The sequence below is a fragment of the Stegostoma tigrinum genome, chromosome 3 (assembly GCF_030684315.1).
Source record: "Stegostoma tigrinum isolate sSteTig4 chromosome 3, sSteTig4.hap1, whole genome shotgun sequence".
Taxonomy (NCBI): Eukaryota; Metazoa; Chordata; class Chondrichthyes; order Orectolobiformes; family Stegostomatidae; genus Stegostoma; species Stegostoma tigrinum.
The window spans coordinates 41,277,864-41,301,094 of NC_081356.1; the positions used below are offsets into that span (position 1 = coordinate 41,277,864).

Consider the following 23,231-nt stretch of genomic DNA (forward strand, 5'->3'; position numbering starts at 1 on the left):
TAATACCAGACAAAAGATTTAAGCAATAAAATTCATCTACCTCCAAACCAGTTGAAACTTTCACAAGTTTGGGGGCTCCGATTAAAACTCTCAGGTAGTTTTAGAAACATATTTCAATTTAAAAGGCTGAATAACTTAAAATGCAAATTCCAGAACATGGCTTTGTAAATTTGCACATTCTCCCTGAGTCTGCATGAGTTTTCTCCAGGTGCTCCCATTTCCTCTCTAAGTCCAAAGGCAGGTTAGGCAAACTGGTTGTGCTAAATTGCCCATGGTGTCCAGGGGTATGCAGGCTAGGTAGATTAGCCGCAAGTAGTGTTACAGGAAGAGGGTATGGGGGACCAGGTGGGATGCTGTTTGGAGGGTCGGTGCAGACTCAGTGAGACAAATGGCCTCTTTCTGCACTATTCTACAACTAACTGCAGAATAACTAAGACTTAGTCAAGATCTTTTGGACTAGCCCAACTCACTCCAACTATTTTAAGCCCTTGTGTGCCCAACAATTCTTTTCCTCTGCAGCTGTATCCACTCCTTTTAAACAATCCGGAGCACACTGATACAATAAAATTAAACAATATTCTTAACAACTGTGAAAGTCTTACTTGGTTAACTCCAAAGCTTGATACTCTCTAACAGGTCAAGCATAATCAGCCACTTTATGCTTTTGAGTGATTCATTGCAAGAGTTTTGGCAGGTAGATGCAAAATTATCTATACACAGCAGTGACACCAAAGTCATGTACGTCTGAGTTCTGATCTCTGTTGATTCAGCTGATCTAATCCAGAATGCACGGTTTCAGATGTCACAACTATTGGAGTTAGAGGTCTACAACGTGGAAAAGAGGCTTTTCGGCCCATTGGGTCTGTGCCTGTTAAAAACAAGCACCTAACTATTCAAATCTCATTTTCCAGCACTTGGCTCATAGCCGTATATGCCTTGACATCGCAAGTGTACCTCTAAATACTTCATAAATATTAGGTGGGTTCATGCTTCTACCACCCTTATAAGCATTCCTACCACCATCTGGGTGAAAAGTTGTTTCCCTGTATCTCCTCCAAACCTTCTGCCCTTACCTTAAAATTACATTCCCACCATAGGTCCCTCCATGAAGGGAAGAGGTTTCTTCCTGTCCGCCATATCCACGTCCTTCAATTTTATACATCTCAAATCACGCACCACCCTTCCCCCTCCCCCCACCAGTCTCCTCTGCTCCAAGAAACATAACCCCAGTTTGTCCAATCTCTTTTCATTACTTAAGCTCGCCAGCCCTGGCACACTCTGGTAAATCTTCTCTGCTCCCTCTCCAATACAACCAAATCCCTCCTATTGTGTGGATTCCAAAAATGGCACACAATGCTCTAGCTGTGACAATGATCCCAATTCTGATCAAGGTTCCTACTCCTATTGCTATCCAGTGACTCCTGGTTTATCTGTGCCATTGTAAATGTTGGGACCACGTAGAGTTGGTTTTGACTGCAGAGCTGATCTAAATGCTGCCATTAACACCTACTTGGAAACTCTCTTGTCTCTGCAATCATGACCACTTCTTTTCATCATGTTCTTTGTCATTTGTGATCTCTAGTCTCCGTCACCCACTGACCTTCCATCACCTCTTTTGTTCTACCTGCTCCTCCCCTCCTTTTTTCTGCAAAGAAAACCCATCAATTTTCCACCTGTCTTCAGTTCAAAAGAAGTTAACATTGGACTCAAAACACCAATGAGGATTTCTCTTCACAGATCCTATTAAATTTTCTGAATTTCACCAGCATGCTCTCCAGTATTTCGTTTTGGTTTTGACTGCGATGTCCTTCCTGGGTCAATAGTTCAAGAGACATGAATTTTCAAACCAGCAACTTGAATAAGGATCTGGAGGACCATCAGGACTTCCACTGAAAAGGCTCATAAAGGTAAGTAAACTGAGGCATTTTACAGGGTTTGGAGAACTGCCAATTGACTTCAAATGAGAATCTCATCCTGCAGACTGTTCTAAAATAATACACAAATGAAAGAAGCAAATGCAGATTGTTTTACATGTTTCATGAGAAAGCTGACACTGAGTTACACAAAACAAACACCCAGAATTGTTCTGTACCTTAATATAAGCCAGGGAAATTGGCAAGATGGCACTAGAGCCCCAAGGGGCAGCACTGATTGTACCCAAAGGACGAGCATCACTATCAGACACTGGAGGGATCACCGGATGACTCGGTAAGTAAGGAGCAAGGTGCTTCTTCCTAAAATACATTGCAGAAAAAAAGTTACTTTTGCCATGTGTGATTGTGAAGTTTAACCTTCAAATTTCATGAATGCCTTACACAGCTCTACAGGACAAAGCTCTTGATGTTATATTTCACCACAGATATTCCTCAAGCACCTTACAAACAAATAAGATGCACTTTTGAGAAATGAGTTCAACAGTGTAATTTCTGACAGTGGGTTTCTGGTTTTCAGGTTTTCCCTGCTTTGGGAAGGATCATTTCCAAACCCAATCTCTCCCAAGCCAAACATTTGCACTTTGGCAGCCCCAGAAGGATAGCAAAGAGAAGTCTGAACGCTGGCTGGTTCTGCAGCCCAAAATTGCTGAAGCCTTCCAATGACACTGCCTGAGACCAGCAAACTCTGCAACATAACGACACCTTTTTTGCTTTTGGCTGGCTCAACTTTATCAGCCAAAGCACAACAATTTTGCTTTCGTGCCAATTCTACAAAAAAAAAGGTAAAGCCACAATAGCTACCAAAAATAGTTTTAAATGTGTCATATTACAAATTTCTTATTACAAGAAAAGAATGATAGAATTTCAAATGTACTTGATTGTCTTTCAAGATGCTGGTGGTACTACGAGATCCCTTTGCACAACAGATAGGACAAAGCAGATTGCTGTCATACATTTTGTGGTGTGGGATACACAGCCACAAACAGGTTATTCCTCAGCTTCTAATTGGAGAGCACACTGCATTGCCTATGATTCAGCACAGCTCTGTCCACCTTCTCTGAGGGAGTTTGAATCCAGGGAGCCCAGGTGTTGAATCACTGTTGAAATACTAGTATTTTTATGCTGCATGGGTCTTTAAACTCAGTCCATCTAGATTGTGGGGCCTGGATCAAACACCTGAATATTAGCTGCAGGTTCTCACAATGGCTGGTGTGAACTTAAATGCTTTCGGGTTTTTCTACCCGCTCCCCCCACCGCCCCCAAATCCTTTATAATAGGGATCCAGATATTCCTGATTTCTTCCAGGTTACAGAACAGGTTGGGACTATAAAGATTGGCAGATGGGGTAACATGGGTCAACACTGGGGACAACTCAAGTGGAATAGTCTTCACAATCCCCAATACAGTCTGCATGGTGCCATTTAGTGAGAAATCTATGATAAAGTGTGGAGCTGAATGAACACAGCAGGCCAAGCAGCATCTTAGAAGCACAAAAGCTGACATTTTGGGCCTAAACCCATCATCAGAGAGCGTCTAGGCCCGAAACGTCAGCTTTTGTGCTCCTAAGATGCTGCTTGGCCTGCTGTGTTCATCCAGCTCCACACTTTGTTATCTCGGGTTCTCCAGCATCTGCAGTTCCCATTATCCCTGAGCGAGAAAACTATGACTGGTTTACTTCTTTCCCGCTGCTCGGGAGAACAGACTGATAGGTGAAGCCCAAGTTTTTTGGGAAGAATGTGAGAGGTGACCCAGTAGTGCCAGTTGTTCAGATGGAACAGTCACGTAACAGTCTTCTGTGGATTGGGAAGAAGTCGCCAGATCGAGAGGTATCATTTCATTGAAGTGACCATCTGACCTGAGCTCTACAGCAGAGTTGTCCTTATTATCAATGTGGTATCATCTCTACAGGCAAATCCAAGATTTAAGGCTGCTGCACAGATGATGAAAATGACTATTAACTGAGAGTCCATGTTCTTTTGGTCCCGTCACCAAGATAAATGTGGATATAACAGCTCAGTAAGGCACTGAATCAAGCTTAGTACATTTCTTGAATGCTTTATTAAATGCCAGTACATCTCCTTTCAGTGAAGCATTCACGGGTTGCCCATCTAGTGGAATATATCACTTTCATTTCTTTGCCCAGGCCTCAGAACACAATATTTCTGTAATTTCCTTGATACTACCAATACAAAGTAGATATAAGACCTATAATGCTTCAGCAAGTCACAGAGGGACATATATGGTTGCTGAAAAACACCAAAAGACTTAGAAGTCAATTGCACTGCTCTTTGTTTGAAAAGTAACGGTCATCTTCAATGAAATTCTTTTCTCACTATAAAAGATCAGCATCCTCAGTCAACACAAAAGCAAATGAAACAAGTAAGACCTACACTCCAATTGGTCCCATGCCAGGTCCGCCTCCTCCATGAGGAATACAGAAGGTTTTATGAAGGTTTAAGTGAGACACGTCAGATCCATAATCACCAGGACGACAAAGGCCCACCTGAAAGATTACAATGTTGGGGGAAGAAAACACTATAGTCATAGTATCAGAAAGCACAAAGATAACATAGCTATTTCACACAGCAGGGCATGGGATATGGTAAAATGAGCCATGGATAATTCGGTGTTGATTTATCAACTTGGGGCTGCATGTGTGCGCTTCAGTTGTGACAGTTGTATCCATTATGAATGTTTAGCTGGTTTCACAAGCTGTGGGTGGTATTGAAAAGTGACTGAGGAAAATCCTGGGAGAAGTTGGCTTACTTGTCACAACTGAGAAGGGGATCACTTGACGCTCGTGTTCAACAGGAGGAAGAGCATCCAGAGGGTGGCAGCTTATAAAAGGGAGGCAAGCTCCAGTGTCAGCAGCCATTTTGGACAAGGGCTGTGTAGTCAAAACCTGGGCTTTGCTGAGGAGGGTGAGCAGCATTAGGGTACAGCAAGCTAAGATCTTTTCTTCCTTGAATCCAATAGTTACTAGAGAGGGAGTAATGACAGTAGCAGAGTGGTATGCTTGTCCTTGAGATGTGGGAGATAAAGCACAGGTCAAATACTCCTCAAGATGTCTGCAGGATGGGTGTCTACCTGAAGCTTCTCTCAGACTGCATGGATTGTTTGGAGCAGCAACTGGGCTCATTGAGGATCATACAGGAGGCAAAAGGTACTGAGAAATAGTCACAACAAAGGTTCAACCAGCTAGGTGGATGACCATCGGGCACGCAGACAGTCAGTGCAGGAGTCCCTATGGCTATTGCCCTCTCCAACAAGCCCCTCAGTGTGGAAGCAGGCCATTCGGCCCTTTGAGTCTACACTGACCCTCCAAAGAGCATCCCACCCAGATCCATTCCCCAACTCTATCCCTGTAACCCTGCATTTCCCTGCACTAACCTACTCATACTAGAAAACTATAGGCAAATTAGCATGACCAAACCACCTAACTTGCACATCTTTGGACTCTGGGAGGAAACTGGAACACCCAATGGAAACCCGCGCCGACACTGGGAGGACTGCAAACTCCACATAGACAGTTACACGAGGCTGGAATCAAATCTGGGTCCCTGCATTGACAGGCAGGACTGCTAACCACTGAGCCACCCTGCTGCCCTAAAGGAACACCATGCATTGGCCGGATGCTGTTTTGGATACTGCTGGGGTGGGGGTGCAAATGAGTTAGATGGAATGGCCTCTCATAGGAAAGCAACAGCAGCTGCCAGGTTATGGTTCCAAGATTGGCTCTGCTGTATAGCTAAGAGGGATGAAGTCTAGGTGAGCAGGAGTGATAGGGGACTTTTCAGTCAGGGGCACAGATAGCCATTTGGTTGGCTGCAGGTGAGGCTCCAGGATGGTGTGTTGCCTCCCTCGTGTCAGGGTCAATGATATCTCTGAGCAGGCACAGGACATTCCAAAAAGGGATGCTGAGTAGTCACAGGTCCTGGTCCATACGTCCATACGTCCATACTGGTACTAACGACATAGGCAGGGAGAGAGATAGGCTCCTGGAAAGGGAATTCAGGGAGTTAGGTAGGAAGTTGAAAAGCAGGACCCTGGCTGAGTGTAATGTTGGGATTACTCACTATGCCATGTGTGAGCAAACCCTGAAATAGGAAGATAATACTTTTGAACACATAGCTGAAGAGCTACTGTAGGAGGGATTTGTAGAATAAGGACAGATTGCACCTAAACTGGAGGGTCACCAATATCCCTGCAGGGGGGTTCACTAGTATCAGTTGGGATGCTTTAAACAGTATGGTAAGGGGCTGGGAACCAGAACAGTGGGTCGGCATGTGATGTGATTGAGGAGAAAATAAAGGTTAAGTCAAATTTCTATAGAAAGAGCAGGCAGCACCAGATTAATGAACACAGCAGGACTGGCGGCCTGAAGTGTATTCATTCTAATGTAACAAGTATAACAGGTAAGGCAGATGAGCTTAGAGCCTGGATTAGTATGTGGAGCTATGATGTTGGAGCCATTACAGAAACTTGGTTGAGTGAAGGGCAGGACTGGCAACTCAATTTCCAGAGTTTAGATGCTTCAGGGGTGACACAGGGATGGGAAATGGGGGAGGGAGTTGCATTACTGACTAAGGAGAATGTCACAGCTGCACTAACAGAGGACATCTTGGAGAGTTAATTCAATGAGGGCATGTGTGTAGAACTCAGGAATGAGAGAGGTGCAATCATTATGATAGGGTTATTCTAAAGGCCTTCCAATAGCTAGTAGGTGGTAGAAGAACAGATATACAGGCAAATCATGGAAAGACGTAAAAACAACCAGAGTATTAGAGAGACGAGACCCAAAAACAACAACACTCCTGCTCCTCTGATGCTGCCTGGCCTGCTGTGTTCCTCCAGCTCCACAGAGTTACTTGGGACTCCAGCATCTGCAGTTCTTGCTATCTCAGTGTTACTGTAGTGGGTGCTTTTAACTTCCATAATATTGGCTGGGATTCCCTTAGGGTGGCAAAGGCTTAGCTGGAACAGATTTTGGTTCGTGTATCCAGGAGAGCTTCTTGAAACAATACACAGATTATCCAAAAATGGAAGGGGCTGTACTCAACCTTGTACTTGGGACTGAGCCTGGCCAGGTGATCAAAGTTTCAAGGGAGGAGCATTTTTGGAACAGTGATCATAATTTTGAAAATTTTAAGATAGGTTATGGGTAAGATTGCTCCTTGGGAGGAAATGCTAATTACAACAGTACCAGACAGGAACTGGAGAAATTAGATTGGGAGGAGCTGTTTGAGGGTAAATTTACAATTTACATAACTAACAAAGGGTCACCGGACCCAAAACATTAACTGTTTTCTCCTCCACAGATGCTGCCAGGCCTGGTGAGCTTTTCCAGCAAATTTGTTTTTGCTCCTGAGTTAGAGCATCTACAGTTCTTCCAGTTTTTAAAAATTGGTAGAGTTGTGGATAGTGAGGAAGTCTAACAAAGGATGCAGCAAGATATGGATCAGTTGGTAAATTGAGCAGAGAAATGGCAGAAGGAGTATATAGACATGCAAGAGGTAATATATTTTGAGGGGTCAAATGTAAGAGGAAATGGTAGGACCCTTAAGAGCACTGATATGCGGAGGGATCTTGGGCAAGTCCATTGCTCCCTGAAAGTGGCAGCGCAAGTGGATAAAATGGGAATGAAAGCACATGGCAAGCTTGCCTTCATTGGTCCAGGCACTGCGTATAAAAGTTGGCAAATCATGTTGCAGCTGTATTAAACTGTAGTTAGGCTACATTTGAAATATTAGACGTAGTTTTAGTCATCACACTGTGCAAAAGAGGTTGCCTAGGATGCTGCCTGGATTGGAGTGTATTAGCTGTAAGGAGAGGTTGGACAAATTTGGATTGTTTTCACTACAGGCTCAGGGGCAACCTGATAAATAACCCTGAAAATTATGAGGGGTATGGATTCTCTGAGCTATTTTCCCCAGGGTTGAAGTGTCAAAAACTAGGGGTCCTAGGTTTAAAGTTGAGGGGAGCAATTATTTACAATATACATAGATGATTTAGAGTTGGGGATTAAAAGTGTAGTATGTCAAAGTTCACATATGGCACTAACTCGAGTGGTTGAGCAATGTGTGCAAAAGACATTAAAAGTCTGCAGAGGGATAAAGATAGGTTAAGTGAGTGGTCAAGCGTCTGGCAGATGGATTACAATGTCGGTAAATGTGAGATTATCCGTTTTGGTAGGAATAACAGCAAAATATTTAAATGCTGAAAAACAGCAGCATGCTCCTGAGCAGAGGGACCTGGATGTTCTTGTGGGAATGAATCATAGTTGGTTTGCAGAAGCAGCAGGTAATTGAGAAGGCAAACGAAATATTGCTGTTCATTGCTAGAGGGATGGAGTTTAAACACAGGCTGGTTATGCTGCAGCTGTATAGGGTGCTGGTGAGGTCACACCTGGAGTACTGTGTCCAGTTTTGCTCTCCTTACTTGAGAAAGGACGTACTGGCACTGGAGGGAGTGCAGAGAAGATTCACTAGGTGGATTCTGGAGTTGACGGGGGTTGGCTCATGAGGAGACATCAAGTAGACTGTGGCTACACTCATTGGAATTCAGAAGGGCCTACTGCTACCCCTGGTTTCTACACTTCACTCATTCACGCATGTTGCTGGAAACCCAGAATATTCCAGGTCTCCTGGTGCAAAACATGTCTCTTTAATCTTCAATCTTTGTATGATTAAAATTGCAGAAAGGCAGTGATTTCACTTTGGCTTTCATTACCAAACTGGGCACAAATACACAAAGTCGATAAAGGAACTGGCCCTCTGAAGACACTTGAATACTGGTCTTCAGGCACCTCCAAATGTACGCTCAACCAGTAATTTCCCCTGGCACTGGTAGCGATAGCTATTCAGCATGTATATGGATCAACAAAACGCCAGTCTGCACTCAGTATGTCTCTTACCTGTGCATTCATGTTTGCTCCATCCAGGTAAACTTGTCCCCCGTGGTTGTGAATTAGTTCACACACATCACTAATGTTTTCTTCAAACACACCGTAAGTAGATGGATAGGTGATCATTATGGCGGCCAGGTTATCCTTATACTTGTCCACCTTCAACAAAGAGATTGAACAAATTGAAGCTCATTTTCCACCCTGTGCAGATTAAGATTTTAAATTAGCTGAGTATTCCTTTGTCTCTAGTTTAACTCTGCTATATTTAATATTTTAACCCAAATATATACCCAAGTCTTTACCTCTCTTTCTTCCTTTGAGTAACAGAGGTGGGGGAGATCTAGAGGAAAAGTTTGAGAGTGGCACCCAACAATGGTGGAGCAAATTAAGTTGAGAGTGTTCAAGAAACCAGAACTGGAAGAACGCTGTAGTACAGCAGGATAGCATGGGGAATGGGACAGAAACAGTCATGGGGGCTTTAAAAACAAGGATGAGAATTCTTTAACCAAAGCGTTGCTGAACTGGGGACCAATGGATGTCAGTTCGCAAAGGAGTGATAGGAGAATAAGACTTTGGATCTGAGGCAGCATTAGTTGGATATGTTCCTGCTTATGGAGGCTGGTTGATAGGGTATTGGGGGTCATTCAGGGAAGCATTAGAATAGCTGAGTCTAGAAGCACGAAGAAGGGTTTCAGCAGGAGAGGGTCTGAGACAGACCTGGGCAGAATGTTATAGTGGTAGCATTAGGCAGTCCTGGGAGCAGAAAAGACCTAGGTTCAGCTCAGGGCTAAGTAGAACAGAGAAGGTGGGAACAGTGTGGTTTAATGAGAAAGATCCTTCAGACAGTCTGAAGGTTACTGGACAGGGAGTGGAGGTAGGGGTCACTGTAGATTCTCTAGCTGTGAGTGAAGACATGGAAAGGAACTTGATAAGAGCAGTCCCACCTGGTTAGACAATGGGAGAACAGGCTATCGATAGGGATGGGGGTTAAAATAGTATCAGACACAATGGGAACTGCAGATGCTGGAGAATCCAAGATAATAAAATGTGAGGCTGGATGAACACAGCAGGCCAAGCAGCATCTCAGGAGCACAAAAGCTGACGTTTCAGGCCTAGACCCTTCATCAAAGAGGGGGATGGGGTGAGGGTTCTGGAATAAATACGGAGAGAGGGGGAGGCGGACCGAAGATGGAGAGAAAAGAAGATAGGTGGAGAGAGTATAGGTGGGGAGGTAGGGAGGGGATAGGTCAGTCCAGGAAAGACAGACAGGTCAAGGAGGTGGGATGAGGTTAGTAGGTAGATGGGGGTGCGGCTTCGGGTGGGAGGAAGGGATGGGTGAGAGGAAGAACCGGTTAGGGAGACAGAGACAGGTTGGACTGGTTTTGGGATGCAGTGGGGGGAGGGGACGAACTGGGCTGGTTTAGGGATGCGGAGGGGGAAGGGGAGATTTTGAAACTGGTGAAGTTCACATTGATACCATTAGGCTGCAGGGTTCCCAGGCGGAATATGAGTTGCTGTTCCTGCAACCTTCGGGTGGCATCATCGTGGTACTGCAGGAGGCCCATGATGGACATGTCATCTAAAGAATGGGAGGGGGAGTGGAAATGGTTTGCGACTGGGAGGTGCAGTTGTTTGTTGCGAACTGAGCGGAGGTGTTCTGCAAAGCGGTCCCCAAGCCTCCGCTTGGTTTCCCCAATGTAGAGGTAGCCACACCGGGTACAGTGGATGTAGTATACCACATTGGCAGATGTGCAGGTGAACCTCTGCTTAATGTGGAATGTCATCTTGGGGCCTGGGATAGGGGTGAGGGAGGAGGTGTGGGGGCAAGTGTAGCATCTCCTGCGGTTGCAGGGGTAGGTGCCGGGTGTGGTGGGGTTGGAGGGCAATGTGGAGCGAACAAGGGAGTCACGGAGAGAGTAGTCTCTCCGGAAAGCAGACAGGTGGGCCGCATGCAGATGGCCTCAAGGCCCTCTGCTTCTTCCTGTCCCGCAGGCCGGACCAGTCCCCCTCCACCGACACCCTCATCTGCCTAGCCGAACTCGTCCTCACCCTCAACAACTTCTCTTTTGACTCCTCCCACTTCCTACAGACTAAGGGGGTGGCCATGGGCACCCGCATGGGCCCCAGCTATGCCTGCCTCTTTGTAGGTTATGTGGAACAGTCCCTCTTCCGCACCTACACAGGCCCCAAACCCCACCTCTTCCTCCGGTACATTGATGACTGTATCGGCGCCGCCTCTTGCTCCCCAGAGGAGCTCGAACAGTTCATCCACTTCACCAACACCTTCCACCCCAACCTTCAGTTCACCTGGGCCATCTCCAGCACATCCCTCGCCTTCCTGGACCTCTCAGTCTCCATCTCAGGCAACCAACTTGTAACTGATGTCCATTTCAAGCCCACCGACTCCCATAGCTACCTAGAATACACCTCCTCCCACCCACCCTCCTGCAAAAATTCCATCCCCTATTCCCAATTCCTCCGCCTCCGCCGCATCTGCTCCCACGACAAGACATTCCACTACTGCACATCCCAGATGTCCAAGTTCTTCAAGGACCGCAACTTTCCCCCCACAGTGATCGAGAACGCCCTTGACCGCGTCTCCCGTATTTCCCGCAACACATCCCTCACACTCCGCCCCCGCCATAACCGCCAAAAGAGGATCCCCCTCGTTCTCACACACCACCCCACCAAACTCCAGATACAACGCATCATCCTCTGACACTTCCGCCATCTACAATCCGACCCCACCACCCAACACATTTTTCCATCCCCACCCCTGCCTGCTTTCCGGAGAGACTACTCTCTCCGTGACTCCCTTGTTCGCTCCACACTGCCCTCCAACCCCACCACACCCGGCACCTACCCCTGCAACCGCAGGAAATGCTACACTTGCCCCCACACCTCCTCCCTCACCCCTATCCCAGGCCCCAAGATGACATTCCACATTAAGCAGAGGTTCACCTGCACATCTGCCAATGTGGTATACTGCATCCACTGTACCCGGTGTGGCTTCCTCTACATTGGGGAAACCAAGCGGAGGCTTGGGGACCGCTTTGCAGAACACCTCCGCTCAGTTCGCAACAAACAACTGCACCTCCCAGTCGCAAACCATTTCCACTCCCCCTCCCATTCTTTAGATGACATGTCCATCATGGGCCTCCTGCAGTGCCACAATGATGCCACCCGAAGGTTGCAGGAACAGCAACTCATATTCCGCCTGGGAACCCTGCAGCCTTATGGTATCAATGTGGACTTCACCAGTTTCAAAATCTCCCCTTCCCCCACCGCATCCCTAAACCAGCCCAGTTCGTCCCCTCCCCCCACTGCACCACACAACCAGCCCAGCTCTTCCCGTCCACCCACTGCATCCCAAAACCAGTCCAACCTGTCTCTGCCTCCCTAATCTGTTTTTCCTCTCACCCATCCCTTCCTCCCACCCCAAGCCACACCCCCATCTACCTACTAACCTCATCTCACCTCCTTGACCTGTCCGTCTTCCCTGGACTGATCTATCCCCTCCCTACCTCCCCACCTATACTCTCTCCACCTATCTTCTTTTCTCTCCATCTTCGGTCCGCCTCCCCCTCTCTCCCTATTTATTCCAGAACCCTCACCCCATCCTCGTCTCTGATGAAGGGTCTAGGCCTGAAACGTCAGCTTTTGTGTTCCTGAGATGCTGCTTGGCCTGCTGTGTTCATCCAGCCTCACATTTTATTACCATCGATAGGGATGGTGTTTGTTAACTATGTCACAGGCTGCAGGCCAGGATAGTTCATATGGTCACTGTCAAACAGGCAGTGATTTCTGCCTTTGAGAAGAGCCTTTTTAGTGCTTTCCCAGGAGACCAGAAACCTAACTGGGAATATTCAAACTGAGCTGCATGTAAGTTGCACAAAAGTGTACCCTGGCTTTCAGCATTTATATGGTGGTGTTTATGGCCTTTGGTTGTTTCTGTAGGAGAATGCGTAATATTAATAACTATCTGGGAGAAGTTGGGAAAAGTTAACATCACCATTCATTGTCCAGCACAACCCCTTGTCAAGTTGTGCAATGCTTTTAACAATTTAGGAAGCCTCTTATGATTTTAGCAGACGTTTGCTCACATCTGGTAAGCAGTCAAGTGGCTAAAACTATTTGCATATTTGGGCTGTTCAAGGACATATGAAATGCCTTCTTAAATAAATTCAGCATTCATTAATTTTTGCATCTGTCTTGTCCCCTTCGTTTCAAATACGTTATTTAAAACTGGCAATAATTTAATTTTGTGGAAGTGAAAAATTATTGTGAATGAATTAGAACATTTCAGAGTTGAAATACACATTCAAAGTTCGTTAAACCAGTTCTTTAGATTATCAAACATTTCAATACACTAGGCAGTAGTGATGATAATATCCTAACAACTCAAAGCCTCAATTTCCCCATTGTAACGTGTGAAACGAAGTCACGGATTAGTGCCAGAAAAAAATTCTGACCGCTGCTGAAATAATACTTCCAACTCAATTTGTTCACTGATATTAAGAGAACCATTTCATCCTTACTTCCTGTACGATTACACCACACAAACCTCCCTTCAGAGAACTACAGAGCCTCTTCAGTGTGGAAACAAACCCACAAACCGATTGAGTCCACACAGATCCTCCAAAGTGCTTCCCACCAGAACCGACCCCACCCCATCCTATCCCTGTAACCCTGCCTTTCCCAGGCTAATCCACCTATCCTGCACAACCCTGGACAGTACAGACTATCTAACATGGCCAATCCACCTGATATGCACATTCTTGGAAGAAACCGGAGCACCTGGAGAAAACCCACACAGACATGGGGAGAATGTGCAAACTCCACACAGTCGCCCAAGGGTGGAATTAAACTTGGACCCTGGTGCTGTGAGGCAGCACTGCAAACCACTGAACTACCATGCCACCCACCTCCACTGAGGTGGCCTAGCAAATTATTCAGTTCTACAATCACTTGTGAAGTCTCCACAATTAAAATAAAATAAAATTCACAGGATGTTGGTGCTGCTAGCCAGACCAATATTAATTCCACATAAAGCAGTTAAGAAATAACTTTTCTCTTCTGAAGGGGGGAGGGTCTAGGCCCGAAATGCCAGCTTTCCTGTTCCTCTGATACTGCTTGGCTTGCTGTGTTCATCCAGCTCTACACCTTGTTATCTAAGAAATAACTACCTTGTTGTGGATCTGGAATCACATGTAGGTCAGACCAGGTAAGGATGGAGGTTTCCTTCCCTAATGGAAATTAGTGAATCAGATGGGTCTTTGCAACAATCAGCAATGGTTTCATGATCATCATTAGACATTGAACTGCAGATTTTATCGAATTCAAATTCCACCATCTTCCACAGTCACTTTTGAACCCCTCGATCCAACTCATTCATGCCGATCAAGTGTTCCAAACTACAACTGCACCTCCCTGTCGTGAACCATTTCAACTCCCCCTCCCATTTCCCAGATGACATGTGTGATGACAACAGTGGATTGTCTCACTTATCCCCTCCTCCCACCTCAAGTCGCACCCCCATTTCCTACCTACTACCCTCATCCTGCCCCCATGACTGGTCCGTCCTCCCTACCTCCCCACCTACACTCACCTTTACTGGCTCCATCCCCACCTCTTTGACCTGTCTGTCTCATCTCCACCTAACTTCTCCTTTATCCATCTTTGATCTGCCTCCCCCTCTCTCCCTATTTATTTCAGAACCCCCTTCCCCTCTCTCATTTCTGATGAAGGGTCTAGGCCCGAAACTTCAGCCTTCCTGCTCCTACGATGCTGCTTGGCCTGCTGTGTTCATCCAGCTCTACACCTTGATATCTTGGATTGTCCAGCATCTGCAGTTCGTAGTATCTCTATTACCATCTGCCTGGATTTGCCCACAGCCTTCTAATTCTTTCCCATTCATGTACCTATCTAAAAGTCTTTTATACATTGTAACTGTACTTGCATTTACTATTTCCTCCAACAGTTCATTCCACATACAAGCTACTCTGTGTGAAGGACGTGCTCTTCAGGTACTTTTTAAATCTTTTCTCTTTTCACCTTATACCTATGTCCTCTATTTTTTTAAACAAACCCCTTGACGGAAAAGACTTTACTATTTGCCGAATACTCTTCATAACTTTATAAACCTCTATAAAGGTGACCCCTCAGTCTTCAATGCTCCAAAGAGAGAAGTCCAGCCTATCCAGCCTATACTTGTAACTCAAACCCTCCAGTCCTGGCAAACCTTTTCTGCACCTTCTCTAAATTAACGATATCCTTCCTATGGCAGGGCAACCAGAACTGTACACAGTACTACAAAAGTATCCTTACCAATGTTCTCTAAAACCTCAACATGATGTCCCAACTCTTATATTCAATAGTCTGAGCAGTGAAGGCAAGCACGCTAAATGCTTTCTTCACCACCGTGTCTACCTGTGACACCACTTTCAAAAAACTATGTACTGCAAGCCTAGGTCTCGGTTTTATAATATTACCCAGGGCCCTACCATTAATTGTATAAGCCCTGCCCCTGTTCAATTTACAAAACGCAATACATTTATCTAAATCAAACTCCATCTGCCATTCCTTAGTCCATTGACCCAATTGATCAATAACTTTTCATAATCTGAGATAACCTCCATCACTGTTGAATATATAATCAATATTGGAGCTATCCAAAAACTAGCCTCCTAAATTCGCATCCAAATTGTTTATATAAATGACAAACAACAGTGGATTCTGCACCGATCCCTGCGCAACACTGTTGGTCATAGGTCTTTGGTCTGGAAAACAACCTTCCACCACCACCCTCTGTCTCCTACCATCAAAGCCAATTTTGTTTCCAGTTGGAAAGCTCTCCCCAAATCCCAAGTGATCAGTCTATCAAGCGGAGAACAGTACCTTGGTCTCTGGCATTAACCACAAAGCCAATACCTCACCAAATGCAACACCATCTTCACACAGAAACAAGAAATGGGCAACAAATGTAGCTTTGGCAGTGTCAGCCATAGCCAAAAAACTATTGATAAAAACCATCATTGAAAACACAGATTTTATCTTTAAACAGGTGCGGAAAACATCCCTTTTCCTTGTACCGAACGTTAATGAATTTTTCAGAAAGCATATTAGTACTGGAACACTAAAATAGATACTCAAATTTCACAGTGCAGCTTCATCGCTGTCAGAGTAATCCACATCAAAATAAGCTGCTGTAACACTATAATCAATAATTAACAGAAACTACTTTTGCTCATTTATATCAATCTTGATTATTCCTTGCTTCTTACTTATCTCATCTTCATATGCCGTACTTTGCTTTCAGCCTATCTACCACATTATACCATGTGTCCTTTGTTTCAAGTAGAAATATTAAAATATATTGATTGCCTGTTTCACCCCTGCTTCCCAGGTCACATCAGGACCTGTGTGTTTTCAGCCATCAGCACCCGGAATGCAGGATAACATTTAACTTATGATCAGGCCAGCAAACAGCCCCTACCCCAGTACCATTACACCAATGGAAACATTATCAAGTCAGTAGCTGCCTCTTGGAATTGCTAGTTTACCACACTACAGCATTTGACAGTCAGAACTCCGCAGTGGCCACTGCTACCTCAGAGCGCTCAGGCCCAAACTTGCAGCTGCGACTGCAACCCACAGTGGAGGAGCCCTGGGCCAGCTGTTTCATTCATTATCAACCAGAATATCTGCACACCTAGTCTGAGTTGTTGTTTTCCAGAATCAGAAGGTTCCTGGGCAGATTTGTACAATACTCTTTCTACACAGCACAGCTGACAGGATATTATCCATCAATAATTGCACCAATGTGAAGTCCACCGAGCAACAGTTGTCACATTGGTAAAACTATTTGATGTTTTTGTAGTAACAGAAACGTTATGGTTAAATTATATTGTCATCACTATGCAGAAGTCAGTCACTTGCCCATCGAATCCATGCCGATTCTCTGAACAGCAATCCTATTCGCCTTTGTTCTATCTTTTTGTCTAGCAACATTATTACTGTCAAAATTCTGATCTGATTTCCTGGATCATCAATACTCTTTGCTTCCACTGCAGGGAGCATGTTTCAGTAATTATCACTGCAGGTAAAACAATTCTTTCTCACCTCTGCCCTGTATTTCTTGACCAAAACTTTAACTTTTTTCCCCTCACTTACTATTTTCTTGCTATGTGCTGCCAACCTCAAAACGTCAACACACACAAATCCCAGGTATCTCCGGCTCTGCACTTCTCAGAACTGTATCATTAAGTATGCGTCGTCTCTCCCTATCCCTCTACCTCACGCTTCTCTGTATGAAATTCCATCTGTCACGTGTCTGTCCATTGTACCAGCCTGCCTATGTCCTTTTGCGGTCAGTCCATTAAGAACATATGAGATAGGAGCAGAGTAGGCTATTCAGTCCCTCAAGCCTGTCCCACTATTCAACAAGATCATGGCTGATATGCTGCAAGCCTTAACTTCTCTTTTGTGTCAGCTCAGCATAGCCCTCAACTCCCTCATATTTCAAACACCTTTAAATGCTTTTAGTAATCTAGCCTCCATGAATCTTTGGAAGTGAATTTCTCATCCTCTGGGAGAAAGGAATTCTTTCGCACCTCAGTTTTAATGAGCACCCTCTTATTCTGTAACTATGTCCCCTAGTTCAAATTTCCCCAAAGGTATAAACAGCTCCACAACGTCTACTCTCAGAATCTTGTATAAGATCACATTTCATTCTTCTAAAGACTAATAAAAAAAATAACCTGTTTGGCCACACTTTTCTGATCTGAACGATACCAAGTTTGGTGTCACTGGCAAACTTCAACGTTTGATTTTTACAAGATTCACTGTTCTCCATCTCAAGGGAAATTTTCTTATCCAGGTAAAAGTCAAACTCATCCCTTGAGATGCAATTTTGTTTGGTTTTTGATATGGTACTTTGTCAAACACTCTTTTCTTAGAATACTGTTATAATTGCTAGACTTCATTACAACTTGCCACTTTTAAATGAAGCTAAAATAGAATGCTCTGAAACAGGGGGAGGAGTGTGAAATTGGGCAAATTCTATCCAAAATAAATCCCTTCTAATCTATTGATTATAGAGACAGGACCCCAAACTGAAACTTATTCAAAGTTGAGAGTGGACAAAGCAATAGGTGGCTGGCTTTACTGCTGTCAACTCACATTTGAGTCAGTCAGACCAAGGAAGGTGGGAAAGAGCATCCCCTACAGGTGCTGTTATTCCAAGCAAAAGCAGGGAGCTGGATAGGTGGAAACCATATTTGAGGAAAGAAGGTTTGTGAAAAGTTAGAAGCTCGGGAATCACCACACAGAACCTTACAATGTGGAGTCTGGTTATGCTGAAAGGGTCAAGTGAAGGGAGATAACAAGGTGTAGAGCTGGATGAACACAGCAGGCCAAGCAGCATCAGAGGAGCAGGAAAGCTGACATTTCAGGCCTAGACCTTTCTTCAGAAAATGTGAAGGGAACTTGGTTTAAGAGGAGTGGTGTGCCACAAAGATTAGTACACTCCAAAGGTTGGTGCTGGGCCCATTGCTTTTCATCATTTATATAAACGATTTTGGATGTGAATATAGGAGACATGATTGGTAAATTTGCAGATGTCACCAAAACAGGTGGTGCAGTGAACACTGATGGGCCAATGGGCCAGGGAGTGGCAGATGGAATTGTACTTAGACAAATGCAAAGTGTGGCATTTTGTAAGGCAAACCAGGGCAGGGCTTATACAGTTAATGGTGGGGGGGCCTGGGGAGTGCTGCCAAACAAAGACCAAGGGGTGAAAGTGCATAGTCTTTTTGAAAGTGGAGTCACAGATAGACAGGGTGGTGAAAGTGGTGTTTGGCATGCACATTTTCACAACTTTTGAGTACAAGGGTTTCGATATTATGTTGCATTGTACAGGGCATTGTTGAAGCCACCTGTGGAATACTGTGTACAATTCTGGTCACCATTCTAAAGGTAGTATGTTGTCAAACTTGAGTGGGGTGCAGAAAAGATTTACAAGGCTGTTACCAGAACTGGAGGGTTTGAGTTACAGAGTGAGGCTGAATAGGCAGGGGTTATTTTCTGTGGAGTGTTGAAGGCTGAGGGACTTGTAGAGGCTTATAAAATCATGAGGGGCATGAATAGAGTGATCAGGCAAGGGCTTTTTCCTAGGGTGGGTAGTCTAAAACTAGAGGGCACAGGTTTAAGGTGAGAGGGGAAAGATTAAAATGGACGCGAGGGGTAACCTTTTCACAGAGGGTGGTCATATATGGAATGTGCTAACAGAAGAAATGATGGAGGTGGACAACATTTATTTGGCATCTGGATGGGTAGCTGAGAAGAAAGGGTTTAAGGAGGATATGGGTCAAATGCTGGCAATTGGGACTAGTTCAGATTGGGATGTCTGGTTGGTATAATTTGATACCAGGTCCCCTGGGCATTACCTAGATCTCTGGATTAATAGTCTTGTGATGATACATCTAGGCCACTGTTTATCTTGGACTTTTAAACGTGGCCTGTTCACTCCCTACCACACTGCTCATGCCAGCCATGTTATAGCATGAGGGTGTATTATTCAGGTCAGTGGGCTTGTTAATAGCTGACCTTTTTACACAAATATAACCAGAGGGAGTCAATTCTGGTGGCTGCCTACCTGGCATATTATGGATATTAATCCAGGATGGGTGGAAAGACGCTGACAAAGGCACCCGCGACTTATTTTATGTTCCACTCCCATCAAAAACACGCCTGGCATAAAATCCAGTCCCCTTTCCCTTTTCTAGGTTCAGCTGATGAGCTGAATAGAAGGATGCAGGAAATCAGAGGTCAGTTAGCTTAATGTTGACAGTGGAGTAAGGTGTTAGAATGATCATGAAGGAGCTTATAACCAGAAAAGGTTTTGTTTTGAAATGTTAACCCTTTTTTGACAATTTATTGGAATTCTTTGAAGGAGCAACATGCACTATATATTCAGGCAAACCTGTTGATATACTGTACTTGTCATTTGCCAATTCCCTACATAAACAGTGTAGGGGATAGCATGTTAGCACAATAGAAGATTGTTGGTGACAGAAGACAGAGTATGCATCAACAAAGCTTTTTCAAATTTGCAGAATGTGACAAGTGGGACGTGCAGGAGTTTGTGCTGGACCCTCACTTTCTTAGAATTTATGTCAATTCAAGGGTATGGGGTGGAAATTTGCTATCTGGTTGGGCTGATGGCACAAAGGTAGGTAGGAAAGTATGTTGCGAAGATGACAGAAAAATGGGGGCACTTACACATAAAGATGGAGTAAGTGAGCAGAAGTCAGGCACGTGGAGTATAAATGTGGGGGAGAAAAGTGAAGGCCTTTGACAGGAAGACTAAAAATGCGGAGCATTATTTAAACGGAGAATGGCTGCAGAATTGCAAGGTGCAAAGAATTCTAGGTGTTTTAATATATGAACCACAAAAAAAGTTAAAATGCAGATACAACAAGTGATTAGGAAAGCTGATGTAATAATATTCCTTTTTGCGAGAAGAACTGAGTATAAAAGTAAGGAGGCTTTAGTTATCTTAGCGACAGGCTGCTTGGCCCATCAAGTCGACACACACTGTCATGCCCAGGCCCATCTACTACCCTGTAACCCTGTATTCTTCATGGCCTGCATGTCTCTGGACACTATCGGCAATTTAGCATGACCAATTTACGTAACCTACGCATCTTTTAACCGTGGGAGGAAACCCACGCAGACACAAGGAGAATGTGCAAACTGCACACAGACAGTCACCAGAGGCTGGAATCAAACTTCCAGTCCCTGGTGCTGTGAGCCACCCTGCTGCCCTTATACAGGGTATTGGTCATGCAGTGTGATGACTCAAAAGGTTAATGCCGTTTCTCTCTCCACAGATGCTGCTAAACCCATTCAATTTCTCTTTCTATTTCTGATTTCCAACAGCTGCGTAATTTTTGCTTTTATATTTGAAATCTTGTTCACTGAACCCATATTCATTTCCCAGACTCTGGGAGTGCCAAGTTGTAACAATGTGTTTAGAAACTAACATATGAATTCCCAGTGGCCTATTTAAAGAATAACACAACAGCACTTCAGGTTTAAGATTTTTACTTGAAAAAAAGACACTAAAACACTAAAAAAAACACTAAAAATGACTAAACCAACTAAACTAGAGAGAAGATTTTACTTTTTAACACAATGGAAAATCCTAAACAGCATTTAATGTTATATGCAGACTGTAGCCATGAGTTTAAAATCCAGCAATTTGTGTTAAGAATATCCTTTCTCCCTGCCTTGTCAAAGTGAATCTTGCACTGTCACCGTATCATACAGTACAGAAACAGACCCTTTGGTCCAATTTGTCCATGCAGTGTTGGACCATGCATTAAGAAAAAAGTGGAGGCATGTCATTGGGATTGCATTGTGAGCATTAGGGACAACTACATCCTTGAAGATGCCACACCCTTTTCTTTCTGTCCAAAGGAACCCAGTCGGCCAAACAAAAAAAAACCCTTATCCCTCAACAAGCTCTAGGGCTTCTCCCTGAAATCATGCGACTTACGTTCTTGGAGTTGCCATAATCTTCCTCAGGCTCCTTCCTGCAGGCACTACTCCACTGCTCAGCGCTGGTGCTGCTGGGAGTGTTGGAGCTGAAAGCATAACAGATTAGCCAGCAGCTCCCAAGGTTGGGACTGTCTTGCACAGGTTAGCCTATTGACCCTGCTTGCGGCACATTTTGAGGGTGACCAGTCTTCTCCCTGCCCCAGGTTATTCGGACAGCTCCCTGGTCAACTCTAAGCTAGCGTTCAATTGTAAATGAAGCACATGCAACGCAGAGTTGAATACGGCCAGTCAAAAATTTGCAGCATGCAAGAGAGAGGAATGAACTCAATGGAGCAAAGACAAACGTTGAATTTCAAAGAAAGAAGAAAAGAAAGAGAAAGCAAGGTAATTTAAACTTAGTGGAGAAAAGCCTAGTCAGTGTGAACATGTCATCAGTTAAATCTGACAATGACTACGATTTAACTCTTGGCTCTGATTTGGCAAGGAATGTCTGCTTCAGTGTTTAAGTTCAGTTTGGAGGGAGCTGCACCAACTGAGAAAATGGTTACAAAGCAGTAGCCGGACAATCTTCTAGCACAGCAAATTCTGACAGCAAACCTCAACATGTTCTTTCTTGTAATATCTTTAGTTGTGCACACAGCTTTCTTTAGTTAACAGCGTTCAGTGCCAATGCTGGCAGAACTTCCAAGGAGGCATCACCCAAAATGGAACCCTTGCCAATGCTGTTCGTTCTTTATGTCAGTAGAATAGATTAGCAGCCATTTATGTCTAACTCCACCTTCCCCCTCCCCCTTGTTGCCTTGGCTACCATGAGGATCAGCTACTTAATTCAAGGTGTTTACAGGGAAGTCTGGCACATTCATTAAAATAAAGTAACCAAGAAACATTCATAAAAGTGCATATTTCCCATCAGTGGAGTTGGTAAGAAGGGTGGGGAGAAGGGTAAATTTTTGGGGGTGGAAGAAGTTATTACCTCCATAGAGATAGTGGCTCCTCTTCTTGCCACTTCAGCAACTGAAAGAGAAGCTCAACTGGGGACCTTCTCAACTTACCAGCAATTCAGGCTCTTAAAGTGGCCAAGTAATGGAGAAATGAATGATATTCTCTGTTCAGGGAGGGAGGGTGTGCAAGGATTCTATATGCCCCAATCAGGGGCTGAGATGTGAATGAGAGATTGGTCACTGAAAGCCCTTGCCTTCGATCCCCTGACACTTTTCTCTCCCTATCGACTCCTACCTTGTGAGATTTTACAATTAAAGACCTACTGACTGTCACATATTTCTCACCATTGCAGCCCTGAAAATTAGGTCTCCAGGTACAGTCTCTTGGACTCGGAAGATGCTGGCCTCTAACTGTTCAGCGGTTTCTGGCAAGATGTGCGATTTCACAACAAGCTCATTATTCAGCTCATAACAAATTGATTCAAGCTCAATATGGTGGGCTCTCCCAGTGGAGGGCATGGGGCGAGGTGGTGGTGGGGGGGCAGTAACGACACAACATACCTGGCCCTCACATACAGTCGTTGCAAGGTAAGAAGCCTCAGTCTTTACTTCTCACCAGCTTTGAAATACATAGAGCAGATACTTTCCTAACACAATAGTATGGCAGTTTCAGGTTTAATCATCTTCATTCACGGTTATCCTTCCAGCTCCTACTGTAAATGACGTCCTCCTTTTTCGAAAAAAAAATGGCCTGTTTCTCATTTGGTAGAGACCAGAGACTGATTTGAGAATTCTACAAACAAGTTTAATAAGTCTCAACAAGAGATCCACAATTGTTACACACTTGTAGACTGCATTTCATTTCCAAAACCATTAAAACACAGCCTACTT

The 23,231-nt window shown here is 44.5% G+C and overlaps 1 protein-coding gene across 1 annotated transcript in view; it reads right to left on the minus strand.

Annotated features, from left to right (window-relative positions):
- gldc (glycine dehydrogenase (decarboxylating)) overlaps positions 1-23,231 on the minus strand; it is a 195,755-nt gene that overhangs the window by 45,571 nt on the left and 126,953 nt on the right. The window contains exons 18-20 of the mRNA XM_048527590.2: positions 8,848-8,997; positions 4,325-4,437; positions 2,093-2,234 (exon numbers count right to left, since the gene is read on the minus strand). Of these exons, the coding sequence (XP_048383547.1) occupies positions 2,093-2,234; positions 4,325-4,437; positions 8,848-8,997 (405 nt within the window). The remainder of the gene's footprint in view (positions 1-2,092; positions 2,235-4,324; positions 4,438-8,847; positions 8,998-23,231) is intronic.